The sequence below is a fragment of the Pristis pectinata genome, chromosome 6 (genome assembly GCF_009764475.1).
Source record: "Pristis pectinata isolate sPriPec2 chromosome 6, sPriPec2.1.pri, whole genome shotgun sequence".
NCBI classification, from domain to species: domain Eukaryota; kingdom Metazoa; phylum Chordata; class Chondrichthyes; order Rhinopristiformes; family Pristidae; genus Pristis; species Pristis pectinata.
This window is the reverse complement of record NC_067410.1, coordinates 73,813,574-73,838,400: the sequence shown is the minus strand read 5'-3', so window position 1 is coordinate 73,838,400 and position 24,827 is coordinate 73,813,574. Positions and strand designations below refer to the sequence as shown.

General features: G+C 39.1%; 1 protein-coding gene across 1 annotated transcript in view; it reads left to right on the top strand.

The window, feature by feature from the left end:
* The window catches only part of LOC127571193 (ephrin type-A receptor 4), a 115,228-nt gene extending 104,288 nt beyond the window's left edge, over positions 1–10,940 (top strand). The window contains exons 15-18 of the mRNA XM_052017335.1: positions 1,247–1,443; positions 4,702–4,857; positions 6,456–7,298; positions 9,957–10,940. Of these exons, the coding sequence (XP_051873295.1) occupies positions 1,247–1,443; positions 4,702–4,857; positions 6,456–6,570 (468 nt within the window). The 3' untranslated portion in view covers positions 6,571–7,298; positions 9,957–10,940. The remainder of the gene's footprint in view (positions 1–1,246; positions 1,444–4,701; positions 4,858–6,455; positions 7,299–9,956) is intronic.
* Positions 10,941–24,827: the final 13,887 nt, after the last annotated feature.

The following is a 24,827-nucleotide window of genomic DNA, read 5'->3' as shown; positions in this document are numbered from 1 at the left end:
TTTTAGAAATGCAGCCTCTCCATGAAAACTAAAGAGTGAGGGAAAAGTAGATATTCCTGGCCATTGTGCATCCATTAGTTCTGAGATAGCTTTCTGCTTCAGCCGATTTCCATATCCTATTCCTCAAACTGTTTAACTTAATATTTTCCTTAATCAAACAATTATTCACTTCCATTTGAAAAGGTATTATAGATTTTGTTTTCATCATTGTTACTAGTGGAGCATGTCATATCCTAATAACATGCTTTGCAACAATCTTTTCTCCTAAATTGCTAGATTTATGCTCTCTGGTTATTTACTCAATGGAAATGCTTCTTATTTCAGTCATGGAGTGGATAAAAACAGTGGGTGTCGTGGGATTCAGTCACATGAAGTACAAGAGACCTAGTGTTATACATTGGGCCGTAATGAGCTTGTGAATTGCTGTGACTTAAGCTAGCAAGGGTCAATCCTCTGGAATTGTCTCCTTCAGCTCTTTGGCTGTCTAGCTTCTTCTCTTTCTTCATGGTCCTTCTTAAACCCAACTGTCTGATCTAGCTTTAGTTACCATGGGGGGGAACCCCTGGCCTGTGGCCACATATGCTTAGATGAAATACCACACTAATCTGTTGATGCTCATGAGAACATTTTGCATGTGTATTGTCTTCAGGAAAATAGGCACAAGAGGAGAAAAAGAATGCTGGGAGTGGGTAATTTAACACTGATAACTTGTTTCCATCTGAAATGAGTCAGTTCAGAAGGTCAGAAAGCCAGATTTAAACCAAATGAACTTGCTTGCCACAGGAGGAGTGCGATGAACGTTCATCAGACCATTTCCTGGGACAAAGGGTTTGCCAGGTGAGGAGAGACTAAATAGACAGGCCTGTATTCTCTAGAGAGTTTAGAAGAATTAAAGTACAAAATTCTTACAGAGCCTGACAGGGTAGATGCATTAACAATTGTTTCTTTGACTGAAGAGTCTAGAACCAGCGTTCACAGTCTCTGAATAAGGGATAGGCGTTTTAGGACTGAGGCAAGGAAAGATTTCTTCACACAGTGGGTGGTGCTCCTTTGGAATTTTATACCCTTGAGGCTTGGTCACTGGATTCATTCAAAAGCAGAGATAAATTAGATTTCTGGATATCATGGGATATGGAGATATTGCAGGAAAATAGAGTTAAGGCAGATGGTCAGCCATAATATTGGAGCAAATCTTGAAGAGCCAGAAGGTCTAATCCATCTCCTTAATCATTTGTTATTATTGCAGGTGATTAAAGCAATCGAGGAAGGTTACCGGTTACCACCTCCCATGGATTGCCCAGTCTCCCTCCATCAGTTAATGCTGGACTGCTGGCAAAAAGAGCGCAATGACAGACCCAAATTTGTGCAGATTGTCAACATATTGGACAAGCTGATTCGAAATCCAAGCAGCTTAAAAAGAACAGCAGTAAATGAGAATACAAGGTTAGTTTTATAAAAAAGTGTAGATTTAAGATTGCTCTCTGCAAATCATTTTTTCAGTGCTGCAGTTGTCAGTTTGAATTGCTTATTTCTAATTTACTGGATCTAATGAATTAAACTATTCAGCTGATAGTTCTGATCAAGATAACCAGTAGTTCTTTCTGCTTCTACCACTAAGCTAAAATGAAAGCAACCATTATTCACACACTCATGCCCCTCAATACCCACTCTAGTTCAGTGATAGCATTGTCCTCTCAGAGTCTAAAGGTTGTGGATTTAGTCTTTCAGAGGCTCGAGTCCAATATTCTGGGTTGACGTTAAATGGGAGAAGTAAAGAAGGTGCTGTCTATAGAATGAGATATTAAATCAAAAATCCTGTTTGCTCACTCAAGTAGGTGTAAACATCTACTTAACATTCTTTTGATAAAGGGCAGGCAAATCATTTCTGGCGTGCCACACAAGCTTTACACCTAACATTGTTAAAACAGATTGTCTGTTCAGTATGACATTACTATTCATGTGAACTTACTATGTGTAAATTGACAGCTTTTTCCCAATTTTACAACAGAGAAAAATGACTTAAGTACTTCATTGGCTGTAAAGGACATTAAAACATCCTGCTAAATAAATGGAAACATTCAGACCTTCTAAAACTCTCAAATCCTTAATTCTTAAAAATAATCCTTAATCAATGAATTTAACAATTAAAAATAATATTCAGCCTTTAATTAGTACAGGGGCTGTTGTTGGTCCAATATTAAAATGTTTTAGTCAGTATTATTTTGTACCCAATGAAATGATTGGGGTGATTATCAACAATAATGGATGTCTTTCCAGTACATGAATGCACTGTGAGAAATACCATAAGGCAGAATGTTTTTGCTGATGCTGTCATTTTGCATAGCAGTTACAGATCATTACTAGATATTATTGACCTTTACATGAGTTGAACAGGTAATAACCACCTTGAGGCTATTAGTTGGGATATCTTCCTTCAAATTGATTTAAATGTGGCAGGCCAGAAGCCCACAATACCTCCATATGATGTGAGCTAATCATTCAGAAGGGCTGTAGGAGTTATCTAGCCAACTACTAATACTATATGTAGATTATTCAACGGTCAATTTTGCCCCAGAATCCCTACATTTCTGTAAGCAGAATATCATTAGTAGAAACACATCAATTTTTATGCTTTCATCATTAATCATTATTAAGTAGATCTAAAAGAGGTTACAGGAAGGAAGGTACCTGTTGACCTAGTAGATTATAAAATTAACATTGTAATGCTAAGCTTAAAGTCCAGAAGATTTCTATAATCTACTTTCGATTGTTATCAGTGGAAAGCCCTGATTTCCAGTACCTTATAATTAAGAGTAAATCAAGGAATATAATACTGATGTTAGAGTTTTCAGACATAATACATTAAAAAAAAGGGGAAAACTGTGTTTAAAAGAGGAGCTAAATAGATGTTATTTGATGGACTGCCCTCAGAATTCCCAGCACTGACATCAATAGAAAGCAAAGTTTTGCAGGATCTGTCTGTCTCTTTTGGGGCTGTTCTTTGGGATTGAGGCCGACTTGCTTCCCCTTGGTTTTGTGGGTTGAGGTGAATGATAAGATTGATGTGGGAAATGTCAACTCTACCATGAAAGGTGCCCAGCTGGTTGTGCCAGTGCGTGGTGATGCACTCCTGCTAATTATGCAGGATCTCTGTATGCTCCCAGTACATGGACTCAAGGTTTGAGTGTGACTAGGACCTCACTGCTGGGATGTTGGCCTGGGAGAGGATTTTGATTTGACTGGCAAATTTGGGAGGGAAGATTTTGTAGAGCAGCATTAGTGGCATCTTTCAGTGTTCAAGGTACCCACTGTAAGTTGTCCAAGTTCCAGAAGCAGAGCTTCTTAGTGGACCTTTTGATCATCTTGTTGTTGCCTGAATTTCACCCTCAAAGGCATTGATGATGCACATGTAGCACAGAGGCTTAATGCTCAATTGCACCAATCTGTTGAGGGCTGCATTGTCTATCTTGTGCTTTACCATCCTTTTGTCCTCCAGCCTCTTCCTGTTATTCCAAAGTGGTTGCCAGTAGATATACCAATTTAAAAGAATGCATCATTATAAAATTACCATGTTCTCTACCATTTATTTGATAATCAAATCATTATCAATGCAAGAATGCCATAACCCAGGAACACAAGTGTCCCAATGACTCTACAAATAACTATGATTAAAAAGATGAATACCAACTTCCACACCAGCACAGATGAGGGACAAGCATCCAGATGGCCCGTGGACTTTTCTCCTCTTGACAATGAGGCCATAGGCATGATGGTATGTATCGTGTGGACAAGGCGAGCCATCTGCCCTCCCACACTAGTCCATGTTCTAAGGCTGCACTTATGCTGATTTCACAGCAAGAACTTCCTGGACAAAACTGGTTCCAAACGCAGTGGCCAGGCCTGCTGCACATAAATCCTGTTGCATGTGGGTGGGAGTAGAATAGGACCCTCCCACAAAGCTGCTGAAAAATAGTTTTCATCCATAAAGTCATGCTCTGACTTAACCTGCTTTCACAACAGTAAAAACAAAAATATTATGTTTAAAAGCAAACTTACTAAGAAAATGAACAAAAACTGAAACACTTAATACATTTAATAACATTCAGAGGAATGCAATTAAATAAAATCTAAATACATGAAAACTTGCCATAATTCCTTCCAGCTGTTCTCCATTTGAATTAGGTTGTTTCAGGATGTATTGCCACAGCATTGCATTTCACATCCAGGCTCCAAAAAATCCCAGATTCATTGGCACTTGCAAAGGGAAGCATTGGCAGTCTTGAAGAAACTTCCTCACAAAATCCACTCAATGATTCATAATATCCTCACCCAGCTGAGCCAGGAAATCAAGGGAATGGAAAAAAAAATGACAAATTCACTTCTCCAACCTCCGTAATGGATCAAACTCGCCAAGAAAAGCACATTGATATGAATTTATTGAATATTCCAAATAACTTTTATTTGCTGGGATTTCTTTCGGAACTAAGAGCTTTGCCAGCCTTTTGGGAGATAAAACAGCACATCAGTACCGTCTGCACAAATTGGCAGTTTACTCCATAATTTAACTACTCCTGCATACTAACTATACAACTTCACCACCCTATAGTATAAACGTAGATGTACTGTGCAGTAATGTCCTTCCCTAAACCGTTATATTTCATGACTCCTTTTGAATACATGTTCATTTGCTTTTCCCCATAGACCTTCCACTGCTTTGTTAGACCCAGGCACACCTGACTTCTCTGCTTTGGATTCTGTTGACGACTGGCTTCAAGTTATTAAGATGGATAGATACAAAGATAACTTTACAGCAGCAGGATACACCTCCCTAGAGTCTGTAGTACACATGAACCAAGAGTAAGTACCAATATTTGTATTATGATTGGAATGAACTGTGTATTTGCCATTAGAGTTTCAATTCATTTTAATTCTTGCTGCACTGAATACTTAAAAGTTATACTTGAATTCAGAAGAACAAGGCCACCTGAAGGATGGCTGTAAAAGTCCCACACCAACTACATTTGAGCAGCTATCACTCAATCCAAAAGTGGGCACAGATACCGAGCCCAAGCTACCCGCATTTGATATGAACATAATCTTACTAAGCCGCTAAGTTTCTGCCCAAGTAAAATGTATATATTTCTCCATGTAACTGTTCCAACAGGCGAATTAAAAATGAAAAAGGGAAGTTGCATTCCTCAGCTATAATTTGCTTGAACTTAATCAGAAAGTACAGGGACTTGGATAGCTTCTAACACAAACTTGGGTCATCCCAAAGTACTTTTTGAAATATTGAGTGTCTTGTAATTTGGGCAAATGTGGCAGCTAATTCACACACATAGTCCCACAAACATCAGTGAGATAAATGGCCAATTCATCTGCCTCAGGTGGTGCGAGTTGAGTATGAAACATTTGCCCAAGAAACAAAAAGATCTCTTTTGCTCTTATTTAGTTATTGCTGCAGTATCTTTTACACACACCTGGAAGGATTGACAGGGTCTTGTTTAATATCAAATCTGAAAGACAGGATTTGTCAGTACTTCTGCTAATACAACATTTCCATTACTGCACAAAGTATCAGCTCAAGTACATATAAGATGGGGTTTAGAGAAGAGACACTACTACTAAGTCAAGTTTAGCACTTCAACTCGAATTTCACAAAGTTTGTTTTGACCCCTGTGCCTGCCCCCCCCCCCCCCCATGGGATACGGATGTCACTGGCAGTGAGGGCACTGATTGAACATCCTTGATTACCCCTGAACTGGAGCCAGTTAAGGGTCAACCATATTGATGGATCAAGGCTCGCACTATGGGCCATGCCAGGTTTAAGTGGTAGATTTCCTTCCCCAAAAGGAGCATTGATGAAAAAGAGGTTTTTGTATTAAATGACAATCTGGTGGTTTCACGGTTACCAATATTGAGATTAGCTTTATCTCATTATTTGACATTAAATCCCCATCTGCTATAGTGGGATTCGCACTTCAGTAACCTATTCACTACACTATCACACACCCAAGGTGTTGTCATAGGTAGACTATTTACCAGTCCCTTTTACCCCAGAATCAGTGGGTTCCCCAGCCTGCAGATCACATGCTTACATTTCTGAGGTAAAGGGAATACAGATTCTCTCTTCAGCTGTTTTTGACATTTATCTCGTTGAATTTGAGTATATGGATTGCATTTTCTACTTGCTGGGTAGTTCTGACCAAAACCTTAAATTCATTACCTTGGGATTAAAAACAGAGAGTAAGTTGTCTTGCAAGTTTGCTGCAAATGTCAACAGTTCCTAAAGATAGAAACCCTTGATGGGGGACGATTTTACTGAACTCCAAATGAAGATAAATGGTGCACATATGGAGGAGAATTGCAATATTCAGACATCTGTTATATTATGGAACATATGCTTTTGAAATGACATGATATTGACTTTTGTCAACTATTCTTTGTTACCTTAGTGACCTGATCCGAATTGGAATCACAACAATAGTGCATCAGAACAAGATCCTGAGCAGTGTCCAGGGAATGAGGGCCCAGGTGCAACAGATGCAGGGAAGAATGGTTCCTGTCTGAGCCAGTTGAAAAACTCAATGAAATTAGTTTACCTCATCCATGCACTTTAACAGGAAAAGAACTGCACTTTTTACTTCATTGTTGCCCTTTGATATACGGATATTTTGTCAGTGGTTTTGCCTGATTTGAGGACAGAATGCTGAACTTCATGATCATCGTATGACATATATTAGAGACCTTCGTCCAAATAAGAGGAAACTGGATCGGATGTATATTTGGTTTTGAATTCCTGTTTCTCTTGGATGAACAATCACGAAGGAGCCAATCTTATAATGCCATTATTCATACCAGATTTCAATGGTTTTTAAATAATCACTGGATTGAAGATTACTTTTCATATATGGCTTGCTAATGAAGGATTTGTTAAAGCTGATTTGAAGCTCTCCAAGACATTCCTGCAGACACAGTCTTCAGTTGAGGAGTGGATCATGAATAGCAAAGCCCTTTCAGTGACTGCATCCGATGTGGAGATTTCTGTAAACTGCCACTATGTTCTTCCAAAACTTTGCTGAATTGAGTAGGCAGCTTTGTGGATTACAGTTGTGAAATATAGTGACTTAAGCCGTAATGTAACTTAGAGTGATTCCAACATGAATATGGTGGTGATTCCTTCCATCAAGAAATGTCTAGTTAGTTTTTTTGGAATGGAGGACCATCAAATGTTGACTAAAGAGATGCCAATTAACAGTGAAATGAATTTATTGCAACCAACTGCAAACGATAATGAGGTAAAAATCACCTTGACCAAACCGAATCATCACAAACAATCATTTGAAGTTAGTGAACTTATTTCTGAATATTCTGAGTCCTGCAGGATTTTGATTCACCATGTACTAATAAGCCCTTGAAATCTCACCCAAGTGGCAGGAGGCGTTGGCAGGTTACTTGCCCAGCATTTCCAAAAGGCCGATTGAACTGCTTATATGTGGCAAAGGTTTAAATCTACCACATTTCATGTTAGCAGTGCCATCAGTGATGGTCTCAGTTCTATAATGCATCATGATATTTATGTGCATTACAAGATTGAATTTCTCAGGAAAAGCAATCATTGACAGATTACTAAATTAGTTATTTTCCTCTGGGTCCTTTATGTAAAGGATAGGCTAATGTATGAAGGTGCCTGGATGCCACTGCATGTCCAATCACATTGGGCATCATTTCCTTTTAAAGCGGTGCTACTTACACAAGTTGCATTTGCACATACATAGCATGCTGACAACACATGCTGCTCATGCCTTTACAGACAAACTAGGTGTGTTTGGTATAACTTGAGGGATGTGCATGATTAGTGTTACCTACAAAATCCCGTGCTGGGAGCCAGTTCCAAGTAGTTTACCATTTAGCAACATCTTCCATAGCTGCTCCCACCACTACTTCTACCCATCTTACCCTTGACCTCTATACTGTAGCCTGACCGTCAAGGAACTGATCAGTGCCCTAGACCCAATCAGCAACTGCATCATCCCACCTCTCTCTCCTGTTCATTGACACCATCACCACCGCCCTTCTGCCTTGGTGCTATGGGAACCAGATCCACCATCTACTTGTTTACCTCCACTCATTTCACAGTGACAATCACTAATGGAGGGAACAACATTGAGGTCGATAATCGTGCAACCTCAACGCATGATTATCTTGTATATACAACATCTTGAGTCTTATGCATGGTAGAATCGTCAGCAACACATCCTCACAAAAACCATTTGCCTCACATCACACATTTTATGTGCATTTCCAGGTGTTAATGAATTTCTAGGCCAGCTTATTGCTGCAACATATTTCTGGATCCATTTTTCTATCCAGTGTGATGTTTGAAAAGCACCCAGTTTTCCTCTGATGAAGTCATTATAGCTGTGGCCCACCAACCATATGCTGCCTATAGGAGATGGTGTTCAACTCCATCGACAAAAGCAGGCCAGTCTGGCAGGTGGAGCTGGGCAGCCTGAACTAAGTGCTTTGTAAATAACTTTTCAGAAACCACAAGAGCACCAGAGAAAAGTCAATCGTTCTCAATTTGATGAAAATCATTGGAGCACTCAGTCCATTATACTTTTGCAAATTAAATGGGTCAGAACTGAGCGCAATTTCTTGTGCCATAATCATATCAATTCCCATTTGTTCTTTTTATGGAACTGTTAGGTAATGAATTTTGACATTCCATTTGAAATTTTATCTAATTATAAAAATTCTATCCTTTTCCTCCACCATAAAAATAGAAAAATTAGATCACCCAGAACAACTGGTACATATTCATTGAATAAATGAAGTAGTTCAAACAAGTCCAGCTCTCTGGGCTTTTCTCATGTGGTAAGGTTCCATTGGCAGTTAATGCTGCATTTAACTAGCCTTTCCCCAACTGTGTGTGGCAGCAGGCTCTTCAGTTAATGAAGGAGGATTTGGGGAGGCACTGGAGGGAGGGACAATACAGATGATGATCAGGAATGGGTGATTTTTCTGCTCTCTGGCCAAAGCAATCCAAGGTCAATTGCCTTTTTGGGCTGAGCACACCCAACAAGGAATTGGAAGCAAAATACAGAGTCTCCTGTCCATGTGGCTTAGCTTCTCTGATTTTAACCAGCTGAACCTTTGTTGAAACCAACTATTTATAGTTGACAAAAATATTGGAGCTAGTATTTTGTCTGTCGACAGCAGAATTATCAATGCTTAATTGATTGCGAGAGCTGGATTTTAGTTAAAAGCAAGATACCTTGGGGAGGTTAGTAGAGGTAGCAGTTTAGAAAAGTAGGGTTGAATATTTTTAAATCTAAATGGCTCATCCAATTTGCAAAACCCATAGATTTAATCGAGGCTTTTATTCAATATTGGATGGAAATCTTTTCTAGGATGGAAATCTTTTCTAGGATGGAAGGAAGCCTACCTGAAGTTCCTAGACCCCAGTTACATCCTCTTAGTGTGTTTGCCCACATTAGGCAGATGCTAAGCAGTCTCAAAGACCTATTGCATCTGATCTAAATAGACTACATCATGTTTAACAAAAGGGATGGATGATTTCCATCCCCATGATAGGACCTTTCACAAAATATGTAGTCCTGGTGTATTAGTGACTATAACTAGAAAATACTTTGAATTATATTAATCAACTTCTTAAAGAGAACAAAGATTTTTTTTTAATTGGCAGCAGAAAACATAAAAATCACATGGTATGAACCCATTGTGGTTAAGTGTAGTGACATTGATTGATGACAAACTGGGGATTATATGTAGTTGATAAAATTGTTTCTTATGAACAATAATCTATAAAGATGGATTTGAAAGAGAATTAACGATAAACCAAACAAAACTGATTTAATCTTTACATATGTGCAACCATCATTACTGCATTATGCGAAAAAAACATAAATTAATTATCCCTTGCTTTGCTTTAGAATTGAATGAACTGCCTAATAACCTCATGTAAGCACTGGGAACTCAGAACAACAATGAACATGGAAAATCCCACAGTAGCTATTCCCACGAAGATCAGATCCAAGGAAGGAACTCAGCTTCAAAAACACCAGCTTCAGACAAGCCCAAATTCAAAGCAAAAAAAGAGAAAACTCTCAAGTGTGCAAAGTTCAGCATCTGTTCTGGAAAATCACGAGTGGAATGTACTGTGTAAGATAACTAAATTTTGTGGACTTCTGCATGTCACTGCTACGCCTAATGTGACAACCTGTTCAAAATACTATTATTAGCTATTAATAATGTATGGAATCTGTTATATAGGAACAGATCCCTGGACCTGTCACTGAGCTGTACACGTGTGTTTTATTGAAGTAGCGTTTCAAATTGTGCCATTAGAACCCACCATTGTTTTGTATACATTTGATAATATCAGAAATTCTCGATCATTCATCAGCTCTGGTCATTTTTCTTTCAGACCACCTTGTTAGAAAGTTTCACAGCTTGGTGCACATTTTTGTTATAGTGTGCAATTATGACATCATTCTTTCAAAGTTATCGTAAACTGTAACTGATATTTTCATTTACATTTCACATTCTTCTGTCCTGAGCAGTGTTCTCTTAAATGCTAATTTTAAACAAATGACATAGATCTATTTTTTGTATTCCTGCTTGGACCTGATTGGGTAAATGCAAGACTGTGTGTGGTCTTCTGAATAAAAGTGTACAGCGTATTTTAATTTAGTTCAAACTGGAATTCTTCTAACAGTCCAATACTTTATTTTCCTTTATACTTTTTTTTGATGAGTTAGGCATAGATTAATTTTTTGCTGTTTTATTTTGTATTTTTTTTATTTGAATTTTAGGTACATGTAACTTATGTCATTTATTTATGGTCTTGAGAATCTTTTTGTACCTAGTTTGTACATTGTAAAATAATAGTTAAAAAAGTGCACAGAAAGTGCATACAAAATAAAGTAGTTACAGCACAGATCTTGGTTTGGGAGAATGATTAACACAGATCTGTTCAATATTGACTTTTGTTTTTTTGATTCCTTGCAATATAGGTTCCCATTCTAATCTGGGCTATGAGGAGTACTTGGATATTGTTGGGTTAAGATGAGAGAGGAAATATCACCACAAGAGATTAGTTCTCTAGAAATTGATTATAGAAAAGCAATTGATGGATTAGGTAAAATAGAAAGTGAAGGCCATTAGAGAATAGTCAGAAACACACACAGCAGTGTGCAAGTTTCTTCAATGATTAAAAGCCAGCTCAAAAAAAAAACTTTAAATGGGAGACTGACCGGTCTGATCACGTTGGATGTGGTCTGCTACCTGAAGTGACCACCTGAGGTGCCTGCCTGCACTCACCTGATGAGGAATGAGTGACATCCTGAGAATCCTCCTGTGAAGCGGGACAGGCTGGAGGTTTGTGACCAGGTCCCTGGTAGCATATTCTGACTCTTTAACATAGACCACACCAATGGCCTATTGACAGTTCCCTGTTGTCAAAGGCATTTGAATTGTTTTAATTTGACTCCCAGAGAGTAATAAAAACAATGAATTAAAAATACACACCTCCACTTCCTTTTGGCTGATGTAGAGCTGAGGAGCCAAATAACAAAGTGTATCCAGTCCCTCCAAATACATCACCTTAGATATTGCACCGTCCAGTAAAAGAGCAGAAGGTTTGATTCACTGACACCTCAGCTCCAGTTTGACACTGACTTCTGATTATGCAGGCTTAGAGTTCAGAGACAGGTTGGTTGAGGAGGAGAACATCACAAATTCTGCACAGAATCATCAACCACAGGGTGAGCTAGATCTATTCACAGGGATGTTTACATGCCAAGGGCATTAAATGATGGCGCAACCAAGATTCTGGCTGACCTACATCCCATTTGGTGGATCTGGTTTGAGGGGCTGAATGGCCTCCTTTTCTTTCTACCTACCTCCCTCATTTCTTACTCAGTGAACATTGCAAAGCAGAGAGAAACATAAAATGAGAACAAATGAGCCATTAAAACCTACAACATGGACTGAAAAGCCCATAATTTAGCTGCTGGTTCTTCAATGAAGCAAACAAACATTCTATTATCCTGAAATCCCTTGCTTCAAATATTTATCCCTTTTTCTCTTAAAAGGTACAATAGTTCCTTCCTCAAGTTGTGGCGCTATATACTTGTTACCACAGCTTTCTGAGTAAAGAAGTTTCTTCTAACTTCTCTTTCTGCTCAATGAGAATTTTAAATTGATGACCCCTTGTCACTGGCTTCCAAGTGAGAGGAAATGGCTTTTCCTTAATCACTGTCAAAACCTTTCATAATTCTGAAAACCTCTATTAATTTTCCTCTGAGCTTGCTTTGCTCTAGCAGGCTAGCCCTAGCATCATCCTGGTGAATCTGTACTATCTGCAGATGTGCTTCTGTTCTCCAAGGCTTCAATGTCCTTTCCGTAACTGGGTACTCAATGTTATAACTGGTCTAATTATCATCTTGGACAAGTTTATCCTAACCTCCTTTGCTCTCATTTCCAGGTCAACTCTGGTTGCTGGAAACGTAAAGCAGTGGCATTACCTGCTGGGTCATTGTGCCATCCACACTGATGTTGTTTCTCCTCATTTGTATAAGTTGATAAAAAATAACCTAGATGGAATCAGTTGAATGGGGGAAACAAGCATAGAGTTTGAAATACAAATGTTTATTGAAATAAATGTATATTTTATGTTGGTTTAAGATTAAATTCACTAAGATCACACCCAAAAAAATTCTGCTCGAAATTTTGATTTTGATTCAAATCATGCTCATTTTCTTAGCACTATATTATAATATATATATACACACACACACTTTTAATAATAAGGGATATTAATAAGCTTACAGAGGACAAGTGTACACCAGAAAGTATTAGATGACTTAATTATAAATCTATACTCCTTTCAGCCATTTAAAAGACTGAACACTCATTAAATTAAACAGCACCTGTTCTTAAATGTATTTTATTTTATCATGGAACAAAAAAATGTTTGACTTCAGTGTCTGAATGCACTAGTTTAGAGATTTGTAATCTTCAAAATGACTATTAGTAGAGATTTAAGCTCATAATTTCATTCACTAAAATGGCATAGTGTGCACTTCGACTTGATTTTTCTGCATTCAACTGCTATTTTTGATGCTGTCTCCCTTTGCACACATTAAACACAAGTGATTGTAGGAATCCAGAGCTCCAGCTGAAACTCGCAAGTATTAACTTATGTCACACCTGCACCTCTTAAAAGAGAGCTGAGCACCAAATCCAGCTGTTGCTGCGTAGCTGGGGGGAGTATTGTCGAGAAGAATGGTAGAACAGACCTGAGAGCAGGCTGTTATTTCATCAATGACATCAAGATGGAAGCTATGGACACCTGGAGATTGGTACTGCACACTTGAGGACCCAGGAAGCCCATCAAGGCAGAGGCAAAAGAGGGAAGATCTGGTTAGGAGGTCAGGGCCAAGGGTAATTCCAAGGACCTGGTCACAGTTCTTGAAAGAGTTTATGAATGGTCAAAAACAGTGAAAGCAGCAATAAAAGCCATGTATCAAGGATTTCAGCACAACATTGCGGGCCAAAGGGCCTGTACTATGCTATAATGTTCTATGTTCTAAGTGCCCAGCCACATCCATACAACTCCCCTATCACTCAAAGAGCAATAATCACAATCCTAACAATCACACAATTACCACTGCAATCCCACACATACATCTATATTTCACACCTTCCACACTTTGCTGCTCAGCCATCAGAAAAACATTTCAAAACACAATCACTAACATTCTTCGATTTCTATTGCAGGAGGTGCAGCAGGCAATCAATGCCTACAACAGAAAACTGTAATGGGCTTCCATCATACCCAAAGGCTTCTCTTGATTCATTATTGGCCTCTTCAAAGCTTTGCCTTTGGCCCCTCTCCTACTGGTCATTCTGGAGACCTAATAAAACTACAAACTTTTAAAAAAAAGCAGAACCCTTCACATCCAACATCCTCAGAAATCTGAAACATGAGTGTTGCTGACCCTAGAGAGCCTTGCTCCAAGAGAATCCCGAACAAAACTGCAAGTAACTGCTGATCCTTTTAAATAGCACAGGTGCAGTGCTTGTTCCTACTGTTCAGAACCAATTTGCTGAATGTGGCCCATACTGTGTGTTAATTACAGGGGAAACATCAATTATGTCTTGAGTGATGACTGACATCATTCCTGCATGTGCTTCTGTGCTTTTGGTACATGGACAGAAGCACGATTGAACCCCTCATTTCAAAATGCCCAATAAGCAACCAATTAGAATTCACAATCAATTTTATGCTACGATTCAATCCTGTGGCACCTAAAAATCAGTTCTCTCTGATTAAATTTTGGCTTAATATAAACAAACTAGCACAATTCTGTGCATTTGGATGCAATTTCTTATTACAAATAAATTAGTGTCTACCTCAAAAGCTGTTCATCCATATCCTGCAGCAAATTTGTCTGGTTTATATGCTCCTATTTCTCATTTTTCCCTGCCAAAGTGGATTACCTCACACTTGCACTTTAAGTGCCACTTTGCTTAAAATCCTTCAAGGTCCTTCTGAAGTATTTTATGGTCAGCACTGCTGTTTCCCGAGCTGCTCACTTTCACATCAGGAAGTTTTAATCTTTGCATCTCCTGTGCTGAAGCACAATTATCCAAGGTCAAAACGGAATCCAACATTGGGTACTGGGTTGCATGACTTCCAACTGATATCCAATACTCAGAGTCGAACAATTTGTTTCCTCTCAACAATTTGCTGCTGTTCTGTTTCCTCTAAACCCAAATGCTTTTTTATTATATAAAAAACCTCCTCTGAATCATCTAAATAAATAATTTTAAAAAGACTATTTACTCTACAACTATTTTATACTTCCAGCTACTTCTTCAAACCAATCCTGCCTTTGACAAATCTATGCCAATGTTATGATTTCATACATTGGTATTGGTTTATCATTGTCATTTGTACCGAGGTACAGTGAAAAACATCTTACAAACCGATCTTACAGGTCAATTCATTACACAGTGCAGTTACATCAAGTTAGTACAGAGTGCATTGATGTAGTACAGGTAAAAAAAATAACAGTACAGAGTAGTGTCACAGCTACAGAGAAAGTGCAGTGTAATAAGGTGCAAAGTCACAACAAGGTAGATCATGAGGTCATAGGTCATAGTCCATCTCATTGTATAAGGGAACTGTTCAATAGTCTTATCACAGTGGGGTAGAAGCTGTCCTTAAGTCTGGTGGTACATGCCCTCAGGCACCTGTATCTTCTACCCGATGGAAGAGGAGAGAAGAGAGAATGTCCCAGGTGGGTGGGGTCTTTGATTATGCTAGCTGCTTCACCAAGACAACGAGAGGTAAAGACAAGAGTCCAAGGAGGGGAGACTGGTGTCCGTGATGTGCTGGGCTGTGTCCACAACTCTCTGCAGCTTCTTGCGGTCTTGGGCAGAGCAGCTGCCATACCAAGCCGTGATACATCCTGATAGGATGCTTTCTATGGTGCATCGGTAAAATTTGGTGAGAGTCAAAGGGAACAAACCAAATTTCTTTAGCCTCCTGAGGAAGTAGAGGCACTGGTGGCCATGGCATCCACGTGGTTTGTCCAGGATAGGTTATTGGTGATGTTCACTCCCAGGAACTTGAAGCTGTCAACCCTCTCGACCTCAGCACCATTGATGTAGACAGGTGTATGTACACCACCCCCTTTCCTGAAGTCAATGACCAGCTCTTTAGTTTTGTTGACATTGAGGGAAAGGTTGTTGTCATGACACCATTCCACTAAGCTCTCCATCTCCTTCCTGTACTCCGATTCATCGCTGTTTGAGATACGGCCTACAACAGTAGAATCATCTGCAAACTTGTAGATGGAGTTAGAGCAGAATCTGGCCACAGAGTCATAAGTGTATAGGGAGTAGAGGGCTGAGGACACAGCCTTGAGGCGCACCAGTGTTGAGAATAATCGTGCCGGAGGAATTGCTTCCTATCCTCACTGATTGCGGTCTGTTTATATACATATCTAAGTACTCACTAGTTAGATCTCAAATGATGGATACCAGTTTTGTTCAGATATGATGTTAGACCAACTGGTCAAGAGTTGCTTGATTTTATTTTAACCTCCCCTTTTTTGTTCAGAAGTAGTACATTAGTTAACCTCCAATCCCCTTTGACAATGTGCATCTAAAGAGGATTGAGACAATGGCTTACTCCTTTCAACAACATGAGCAATGTGATTTCTATAGGGATTTATGACTCATCCAATGTTCCACCAGTTTCTTCAAAACTAATTCCATTTTTACTCATTCCCAGCAATTTTTCATAGAGTTATCATATTTCCATTAGTATCCTGCACGCTCCCTCCTCTCTTGAGATATCATCCCTTTATTGGAAAGATGCTCTATGAGTACCAAACATGTGGCAGTATTTTGAAGTTGATCATTATTCTTGTGCACTTCTTGACTGTGTTAGCAGACTATTTACCAGCAGACAGCCACATCGACTTCTGTTTGTCGGAAATAATTAGGAAATCATCAATTTAGTTCTCCTCTCCCTAACCCAAGGGCACTGAAGACAATTATAGTACTCAATGCATACCACTGCCCTGGCTGAAATTAGCTAATGCTTCAAGAGAGTATTTATGTATCAAGCCAAGAGATCCAATAGGAGATCCATATTATTCTATTAGGTCATGAGGGGATAAGACTCGGGCATTATTGTTTGTGGCATTTTGCTGTGTACCTATCAGCTGTCATATTTCCTCCATTACCACAATGGACAAATTTTAAAAGATATTTTATTGGTTGTAACGTGTTTTGGACATCCCAGAATACTAGAAAATATATATTTTGCACTTGTATTGCAAATAAAGCACTTAGACTATAAACTCCTTAAAATAGTATTCATATACAGAATATAAAAAAGGGTCATCTTAATTTTTGACTTTATTATATGCAAAATAGCTGATGGCTTTATATCTCAACCAACTGCCTTTTGCAATGGAAACAAAGTTGTGCAAGATCTAAAACAGATCATCAATTCATTCTTGTCTTTTTTTGCCAGAAGACAAGGTTAGCATTACTCCCACAGTCTGAATTCTTTAATAATTTTGCACTATTTCTATTTAATTGCTGCATTTTTAAATGACATATTCATTGAAAGTGTACTTCAGTCTTAATCGTAAACAATTTACATTACATAAATGTGGAAGGATTAACATGTATTATCAAATTTTTTATTACGCATGAGAACTGGCTTTATACTAACTATTGAAACAATCCAATGAACAACAGAGGGTGGAAGTATTATAGGGGGAGATTTCCTCTGAGTAAAATGTAAAAGCATAAAAAATGTGTTTTATAAACAGGTTTAGAATTTCACTGCAGCTAATGAATAGAAAAAAAACCTTCACCCACATTCAACAAGAGGGCAACCATAACATTCATTCCATGTTACTTAAGTTTCATTCTTAGCTGAGTGATTGTTGATAACATTAAAAAAATGAATTTGGTTTTAATCAGTATTTCTTCATTCCAAGACAGAATTCACTTAGGTTTTATTGATTCTGCTTTTGTCAAAATGTAGCAGATGTCAGGTTTAGATGCTGGGTAGGTAATACTGCCAATCTCCACACATAATTCTGGCAGTTCAGCAGTAACTGATTACTGCCAGCAACAAAAGTAATTCACTGTTGCTGCCAGGTAAAATATTAAACCAGCAATGATTAATGCTGGATTTCACTTAGCTTTAAAATCTTTCACTAGTCTGTAGAACAATAAATATGAAAGGCTCCCTGCAACAGAAAATATAGTTAAACGTGAAGTCTATGTGTTACAATGGTTAAAACACGTGTTTTCTTTTCTCAGTTCAAATGCTGGTTGCTAAGAGTTTTAGTGAAATAATTTTGCTTCTATGCAATCCATTTTCCTGTGCGTTTAGATTCACAACCTGGAACTACCTCCAGTCCACCAACAATTTGTACTTATTTGGGGAGAGAAGACTGCATGCACATTATAAGAGGAGAGTTTTGGGAAGCTTTTGAAGACAGGAGAGATGATGACGACATGGAAAATTGGGACAGCATGAATTTGGGAGGACAAATTTGTAGTTGCTGAGTGATAGTTCTTCTGGCGAAAGAGAGAAAGGAGGATGCAAGCTAATTCTTACAGTCAGTGGAGAGTCCAGCCAGAATTTAAATAAGCTGTTCAGGAAGGTTGAAGTGAAACTTTAGAGATATTTTTTAGACACAGATCTACAAGTGGATTCCCTGAGGCACAGAGGCAGGAGAGGTTTGCTTAGAAAATGGATAGCACAGCAACCTGCAATAAATTGTGTCAGATGAAATCATATCAGCTGGAAAACTGGACCATGCACTTCTGGTCAGGATGCACAGTATTGTGTCTGAAGTTTTCCCAGGACCAGACATGTACCTAATGACATCAATTGTTGTGCAAGACAAGTCTGAAGTCTTCCCAAGAGAAATGGAGTTCCTGGTCCATCGTGTAGCAGTTAGCATAACGCTATTACAATGCCAGCAACCCAGGTTCCATTCCAGCCACTGTAAGGAGTTTGTACATTCTCTCTGCGTCTGCGTGGGTTTCCTCCAGTTGCTCCGGTTTCCTCTCACATTCCAAAGACGCAAGGGTTAGGAGCCGTGGGTATGCTATGTTGGCGCTGGAAATGTGGTGACACTTGTGGGCTGCCCCCAGAACACTCTGCACAAAAGATGCATTTCACTGTGTGTTTTGATGTACATGTGACTAATAAATAAATCTTAACTTACTATCGTTTGGCAGACCATAAAAAACAAACATCTAGTTGTAAAGTCACTGGAGATACTCATGGTGTCCAGGAGGAGAGGGGATGGAGTCAGGAAGGTGTGTAGTTGTGTACGTTAAAGAGCAGTATACAGAGTGCAGTAGTGGTTCCCATGACATTCAAGGGCATGAGGTTTTTCCAGCATTGTTCAATTGTACTTTGGTTCTTCCTCCTGGCATACATCATCCTTTCTATTTCTTCAAGGAATCTTGGGAGGGGGAGGGGGAGGGGGGGGGGGAATTTCCCTCTGCAGATCTCTCTTCCCTGTCAGCCATAACACAAGTTGCTGTTGTCTGGCTGCCATGGGGTGTGTGTAGTTAAGAGATGACATCCTTCACGATTGCTGTGCAGCAAAGTGTCTGCTACTATGAAAGAATGGACCCACACAAGCCATGGTTTAATACGGAAACCATGCCAATGTTTTACCAGACTCGTTGGGACTGGTGGAAAAAAAAGGGATCCAGTTTGGACCTGGAGCCACATACAATGACATTTCAGCGCACCAACAAGGCAAAGTTGAATTTCAAGTCAGGCAAGTAAATGGGCCTGTGAGGATGCTAAATGGCAGAGTTGAAGTTTAGCTGGTATTTGTTCAGGGTGTAACATGGTGGCCAATGAAGAAAGTGATGTAATCATGAACATTGTGTGTTTGGAGTAGAATTTCAGCAACCCTTGGGAGAGGAGGGGTGGCTGGATGATAGAGTAGGTGTAGAAGCATAAACAGGCAATGTTCCAGTGGCAGAAAAAAAGTGATTGTAGCAGTTGACTGAATATGGAGGTAGAAAATATAACTGTCTCAAAGCAGTATGTCAAGGCTGTAAATCACAGGACCTTGCTCAATGGAGACAGCTGGGCAGGTTGATTGAATCAGGGCCAGAACTGTGTAAATCCTCACAGGGCCCACAAAGGATGGTTTCTGGTTTGCCAAGATTGAAAGAAAGAAAACTTTTACTCATCCAGAATCTGATGTTGGACAAGCAACTGGAAAACATTAATTAGTATTAAATTAGCAATCTCAGCCAGAAACTTAATGATAGCTAGTGTTAAAAGACAAAACTATTACACTGGTGGAGGAGACAGCGATGTTTTAAAGTTGGATTGGGATAAATAGTTGGCACAGAGTAGCAGAACTTTTACTCTGCGTGTATTTAAATAAAAAAAATGTTTTCGATATGATTTAATGCCTTCAAACCTGCATACTTTCAATCTTGTTTCTTACCAGCTTGTTAGAGTACTCTTCAGGGACTGAAATATATTAAACAAATAAATCAGTTTTTCTACCCACACCTTCAAACAGAAAATGGTTTAACAGTCAGAGGTTTACTGAGTGACCCTATAGACATGAAATCCAGCCATAAGCAAAACACTTTCTTTTAGCATCACTATAAATGCTTGTTCTTTGCAAAAATATTTACATTGTTACCCAAGTCAAAATTGTAACTTTTTGAAATGCTTGTCTTGATCCGAGTCCTTGGTTTCATAGCATGTACAAACAGATTCTGGCATACAATATCCACAAAGCATACATACCTCCTTACTCCTGATTGTCTAATTTTATACAGTGCCCAGCCAAAATGAAATAATTATCAAAAGACTTGCCGAAAAGCTAATTTTAACACAGGCCTGAATCAGACGGGTGGGGAATGGAAAGGCCCCAGCCTGAGGAAGACATTTTAACTCCAGGGCACAGTTACAGTTGTGCCCTCCTGATCAAATTGAGATTCAGGCAGCCTCCCAATTGTCACCTGCAATTTCCAGTTCAATACACAAGCTTCCTAAAGTGATATTGCATTTTTCATTGAGGTACAAGAGACTGCAGATGTTGAGTTCCTTCAGCATTTTGTGTTGCATTTTTCATTGTTGTGTATTTGAACAGCCTCCTCTCACCTGCTTTCTCCTAATACGTTCAACTGCTGCTGGTACTGCTCTCCTTAAGGGGTTACCTATGACTTCATAGCGTTCACAGCACAGAAACCTATGGTAACTGCAAAAATATTTGTGATGAACATTAAACAAAAAGGTACAAAAGTAGTTACATGGAAACTCTACCAGCAATACAATCCACTGAACTGATGCTGAAAGCTCCTTATTTGCAACTCCAATAGCTTTCCATACACAAAAATGGTCACAAGTCCCACTCCATTTTATTCGCTTCCCCATCCTGTGTCTATATGATGGCTCTTGTGGTCAAGTATACTACAAATATACATTGTTAAGGCTCACTTTGGTGTAACTTTACCCCAATTAGTAATCAATATCTTTAGGAAAAAGGACTGAAAGAAAAGCACTCAATTACATGACTGTAATAAAATGCTATTTACAGTGGCAAGATATGAAGAATGAATTTACACTAATTATTCTATTTTTGCAATATTGTGCATAGCAACCAATTCATTGGAAGAGATCCTGGAACTCTGCTATGGCCTTGTCACGCCCTCTTAACTTTTTGATATACATGCAAGATCTCCTGTGCCAAGAGAGTATTGATAATTTTGCTTGGAGGTTTCCTATAGAAAGCCGACAGCAGATGTGAATGTTATGTAGTGTTAAGGGACTGCATGTGAGCTCGGCATAAAACTCAAGACCAAGGATCTGGCTAAACTGATATCTTTGAAAAGTAAGGAATTCAGGCAAATCTCCTTTCTAAGTCAAGAGAAAACTCTGTACTGCTGGTCATCTTCTCACATTTGTTACCAGTTCACTAAAAACAAAATCACTCTTCTGGCATTTCAGAGCATAAAATCTCAGCAAAAACTAACCTTAAAAGGGTTGTCTCAGTTAACATTACCTCATCAACTATTGCCATTTTAAAAGGTGCTTTCCCTTGGCTGGTGGGAATGTCTCATTCAGACAGTAAGCTTATTCATTTTCCAAACTGGCATTTAACCAAGACTTCAAGAAAATAAAAAGTAATTAATATAGACAGTAGCAGCTTATCTATGTCAACAGTCTCTTCCCCAACTGAAGTGATAGATATTCCTATACACACACAACCCCTGAACTCCTGTCTTGATCTTGAGTAACAATAACATTACAGATCACTGCACCCAAAGTCCCTTTTCCTATTCGTTTCAGCTCAGTTGTGAAAGTTGGGCACTTTTACGTGGTCCCAAAGAGTTGCATTCTTCCATGGAACCAGAAGCTAGTAAGCTCCAGCTGCTTCAACAGGCAAGGACAGAAAACGAAGGAACAGGAGTGGATAAGCGTGAAGGGATTGGTAGCAGTGCAAACCTTCCCAAAGTGCTTTCCCTGAAAGCTGGTCACGGTTTTTGGATCAGGACTGAAAACTTCCTGTTGAAAAATAATTCATCCTTTAGCATAGAATGTCATCAGCCAATACAAGATTGCTAAACCAGCACCTCCACACACACAAATTGTGGTTCTCATAAAGCACACCTTCCACTTCCCAGGACTCACAGTGAAATGATAATTGGGAAGAGGCTGGGGAGTGGGAGGAGTGGGGCAGTGTTCTTATAAAGAGCCAGTACAGACACCACAAGGCAAAATGCATCCTCCAAGCTGTGACCATTCCCTGGTTCGTTCTGTGATAACATCCAGAGTCATTCAGATAGGAAATGACGACTTGATCTCATCTGACTGCATTGGTGAGCACATTGAAGAAAAGCTTCTTTTGGGGTAATGTTAGTATTCTTTTTCTGTTAATGCTGCCTTGCTGCATCCATCACATTTCTCTAGTACCTGATAATTATGTTTGTAGTTTCATAAAAGTGTGGTGAAAACTTTGATTGGTTACCAGTAGCTGTCTCTGAAGTAACCATCTGCTTCCAGAACAATAAACTAATCTTAGTCTGAATGGTGGTTAGTGACTAACCAAAGATTCATCTCAGCACTTGGTTTCTTACAGGAGTTGTGCAATTACCAAACCACAAAGATGGAATCCAGAATAAAATTACATAATCTAATTGTTGCACCTTGATGGTTTTCTATAAGTCTTCAAAACAGGATGGTTAATCTTTGCAGTGCCAAAGATGACTTGAAGAATCCAAGTATCCTAACATTAGTACTGCCGGATTGGCTATTGGCAAGTATTCAAAGATAGGCTGTTTACACCCAACTTCCTGCGGTCAGCTCATTAGCATAACTTCAGATGGAGAGTTAGATAGATTAGTAGAGCATCCAAATGGTGGAGAATGAAAATTAAATCTAAGCAACTTTATGGAGAGGAGAATATGAAAATTAAATCTAAGCAACTTTATGGAGAGGAGAATAATTGAAGGAAAACATCTTCAGGGGATTGTTTCAGCCAAGGTACAATGGAGCAACTAGACAACAGCCATGTTTAATAACTGATGAAACAGGAGCAATATTACATGAAGTAATGGTGAGAATATTTCTCTGTACAGGGCTGATGGGGCCATCTTTACAGATGAACATTGGATCATGATCTGCAGGGTAATGGAAGCAAATTTAATGACTTGGCTGGCTGTTACAGTAATTGAGTATGCAAGTGCCATATTGCCTGGGCTCAGCAAATGTCCTTGGAGGAGATGGCACATCTTGGAATCTGCCTCTTTGCTGACCAAGATCTCATGTCAACACATCCTCACCAGGATGAGCCAAAAGTAATTGCTGGCATATTTGTGGATCGGGTCAGTTAGGACCCATTCTTCACTACTGAGCATGCCTTCCATGCAGTGGCATTGAAAGCATGGTGTTAAGTAATTTGAACAATTTTGAAGTACTAGTCAGGTATTTACTTACATCATTGATGGTATTGGATCTACTTTTGCAACATGCTTTGAGAAGTGGGCGGCACTAAATGTCAGCCGACACAAGGTGTTTTAATATTTGTCTGCAGATGCAGGAATGTGGGTATAATGGTGGTACTCCTTGGAAGAAACACATTTCACTTTATATCAATGAGATAAATATTAGCTTGAGTGGAAAATTTTAGTTATGAAGTAGGCTGTCGATAAGTAATAAAACACAATTCTACAAGACAAGATTTACACCACTGCATTCTTTATGCAAGTTTCAAGACATTAATCATCTTTAAATAAGCTTAGATTTTACCTCAGACTCCAGGTATCTGACAAACCAGAATCGTGATCACAGTTCGTAAGATGCAATGTTTTAGGCAGGTACTACTTCTACAGTTGCCCTTGCACATTCAAGGTAAGATATCTTCATTAGTCACATGTGCATTGAAACACAGTGAAATGCATCCTTGTGTAGAATGTTCTGGGGGAAGCCCACAAGTGTCGCCACGCTTCTGGCGCCAACGTAACATGCCCACAACTTCCTAACATGTATGTCTTTGGAATATGGAAGGAAACCGGAGCACTTGGAGGAAAACCACAGTCACGGGGAGAACATACAGACTCCTTACAGACAGCAACTGCAATTGAATCCAGGTCACTGGCGCTGTAATAGCGTTACACTAACTGCTACACCACCGTGCCTGCCCACTTCCAGTTTTCCACACCTAAATGATGCAATGTCATCTGAAAATCAGGTAATGCATAAAAGAACCTTGACTTATTAGCCATCGTCATGAAAAGAGACAAAAAATTTGGCTTTTCTAACCTTCTTCTCTGGCCAATTAGTTAGCTGTGAAGTGTATTGGCTAACGTAGGCTGACAATCACTTTGCACGCCGCACTGTCCCATGACAGCAAATGTAATAAATGGTCCAATATATCGGTTTTTGTCTTGAGGGTTTAAAAATAAGTCAGGAAACAGGGGATCTCCCTACTCATTTTCAAAGCATGGCATGAGATCGTGAACTCTTTGCATGCATTGGGTCCTTAGAGATGTCACTGCCTGTAATGAGTTCTTGAAGAGGTCTCTCTATGCACCATGCTCCGAGATACCCTTCTCCAAGATACACTATGTGTAATTGGAGATATATTCATTTCATGCAAAAATATCAGGAGTTATCTCTCAGTATATATAAAGTGCTCAGAGTACTCTTTACATACTGGGAGATCTGAGATCTTTATATAACAAGCACTCTGTGAGGATTCTGTGTG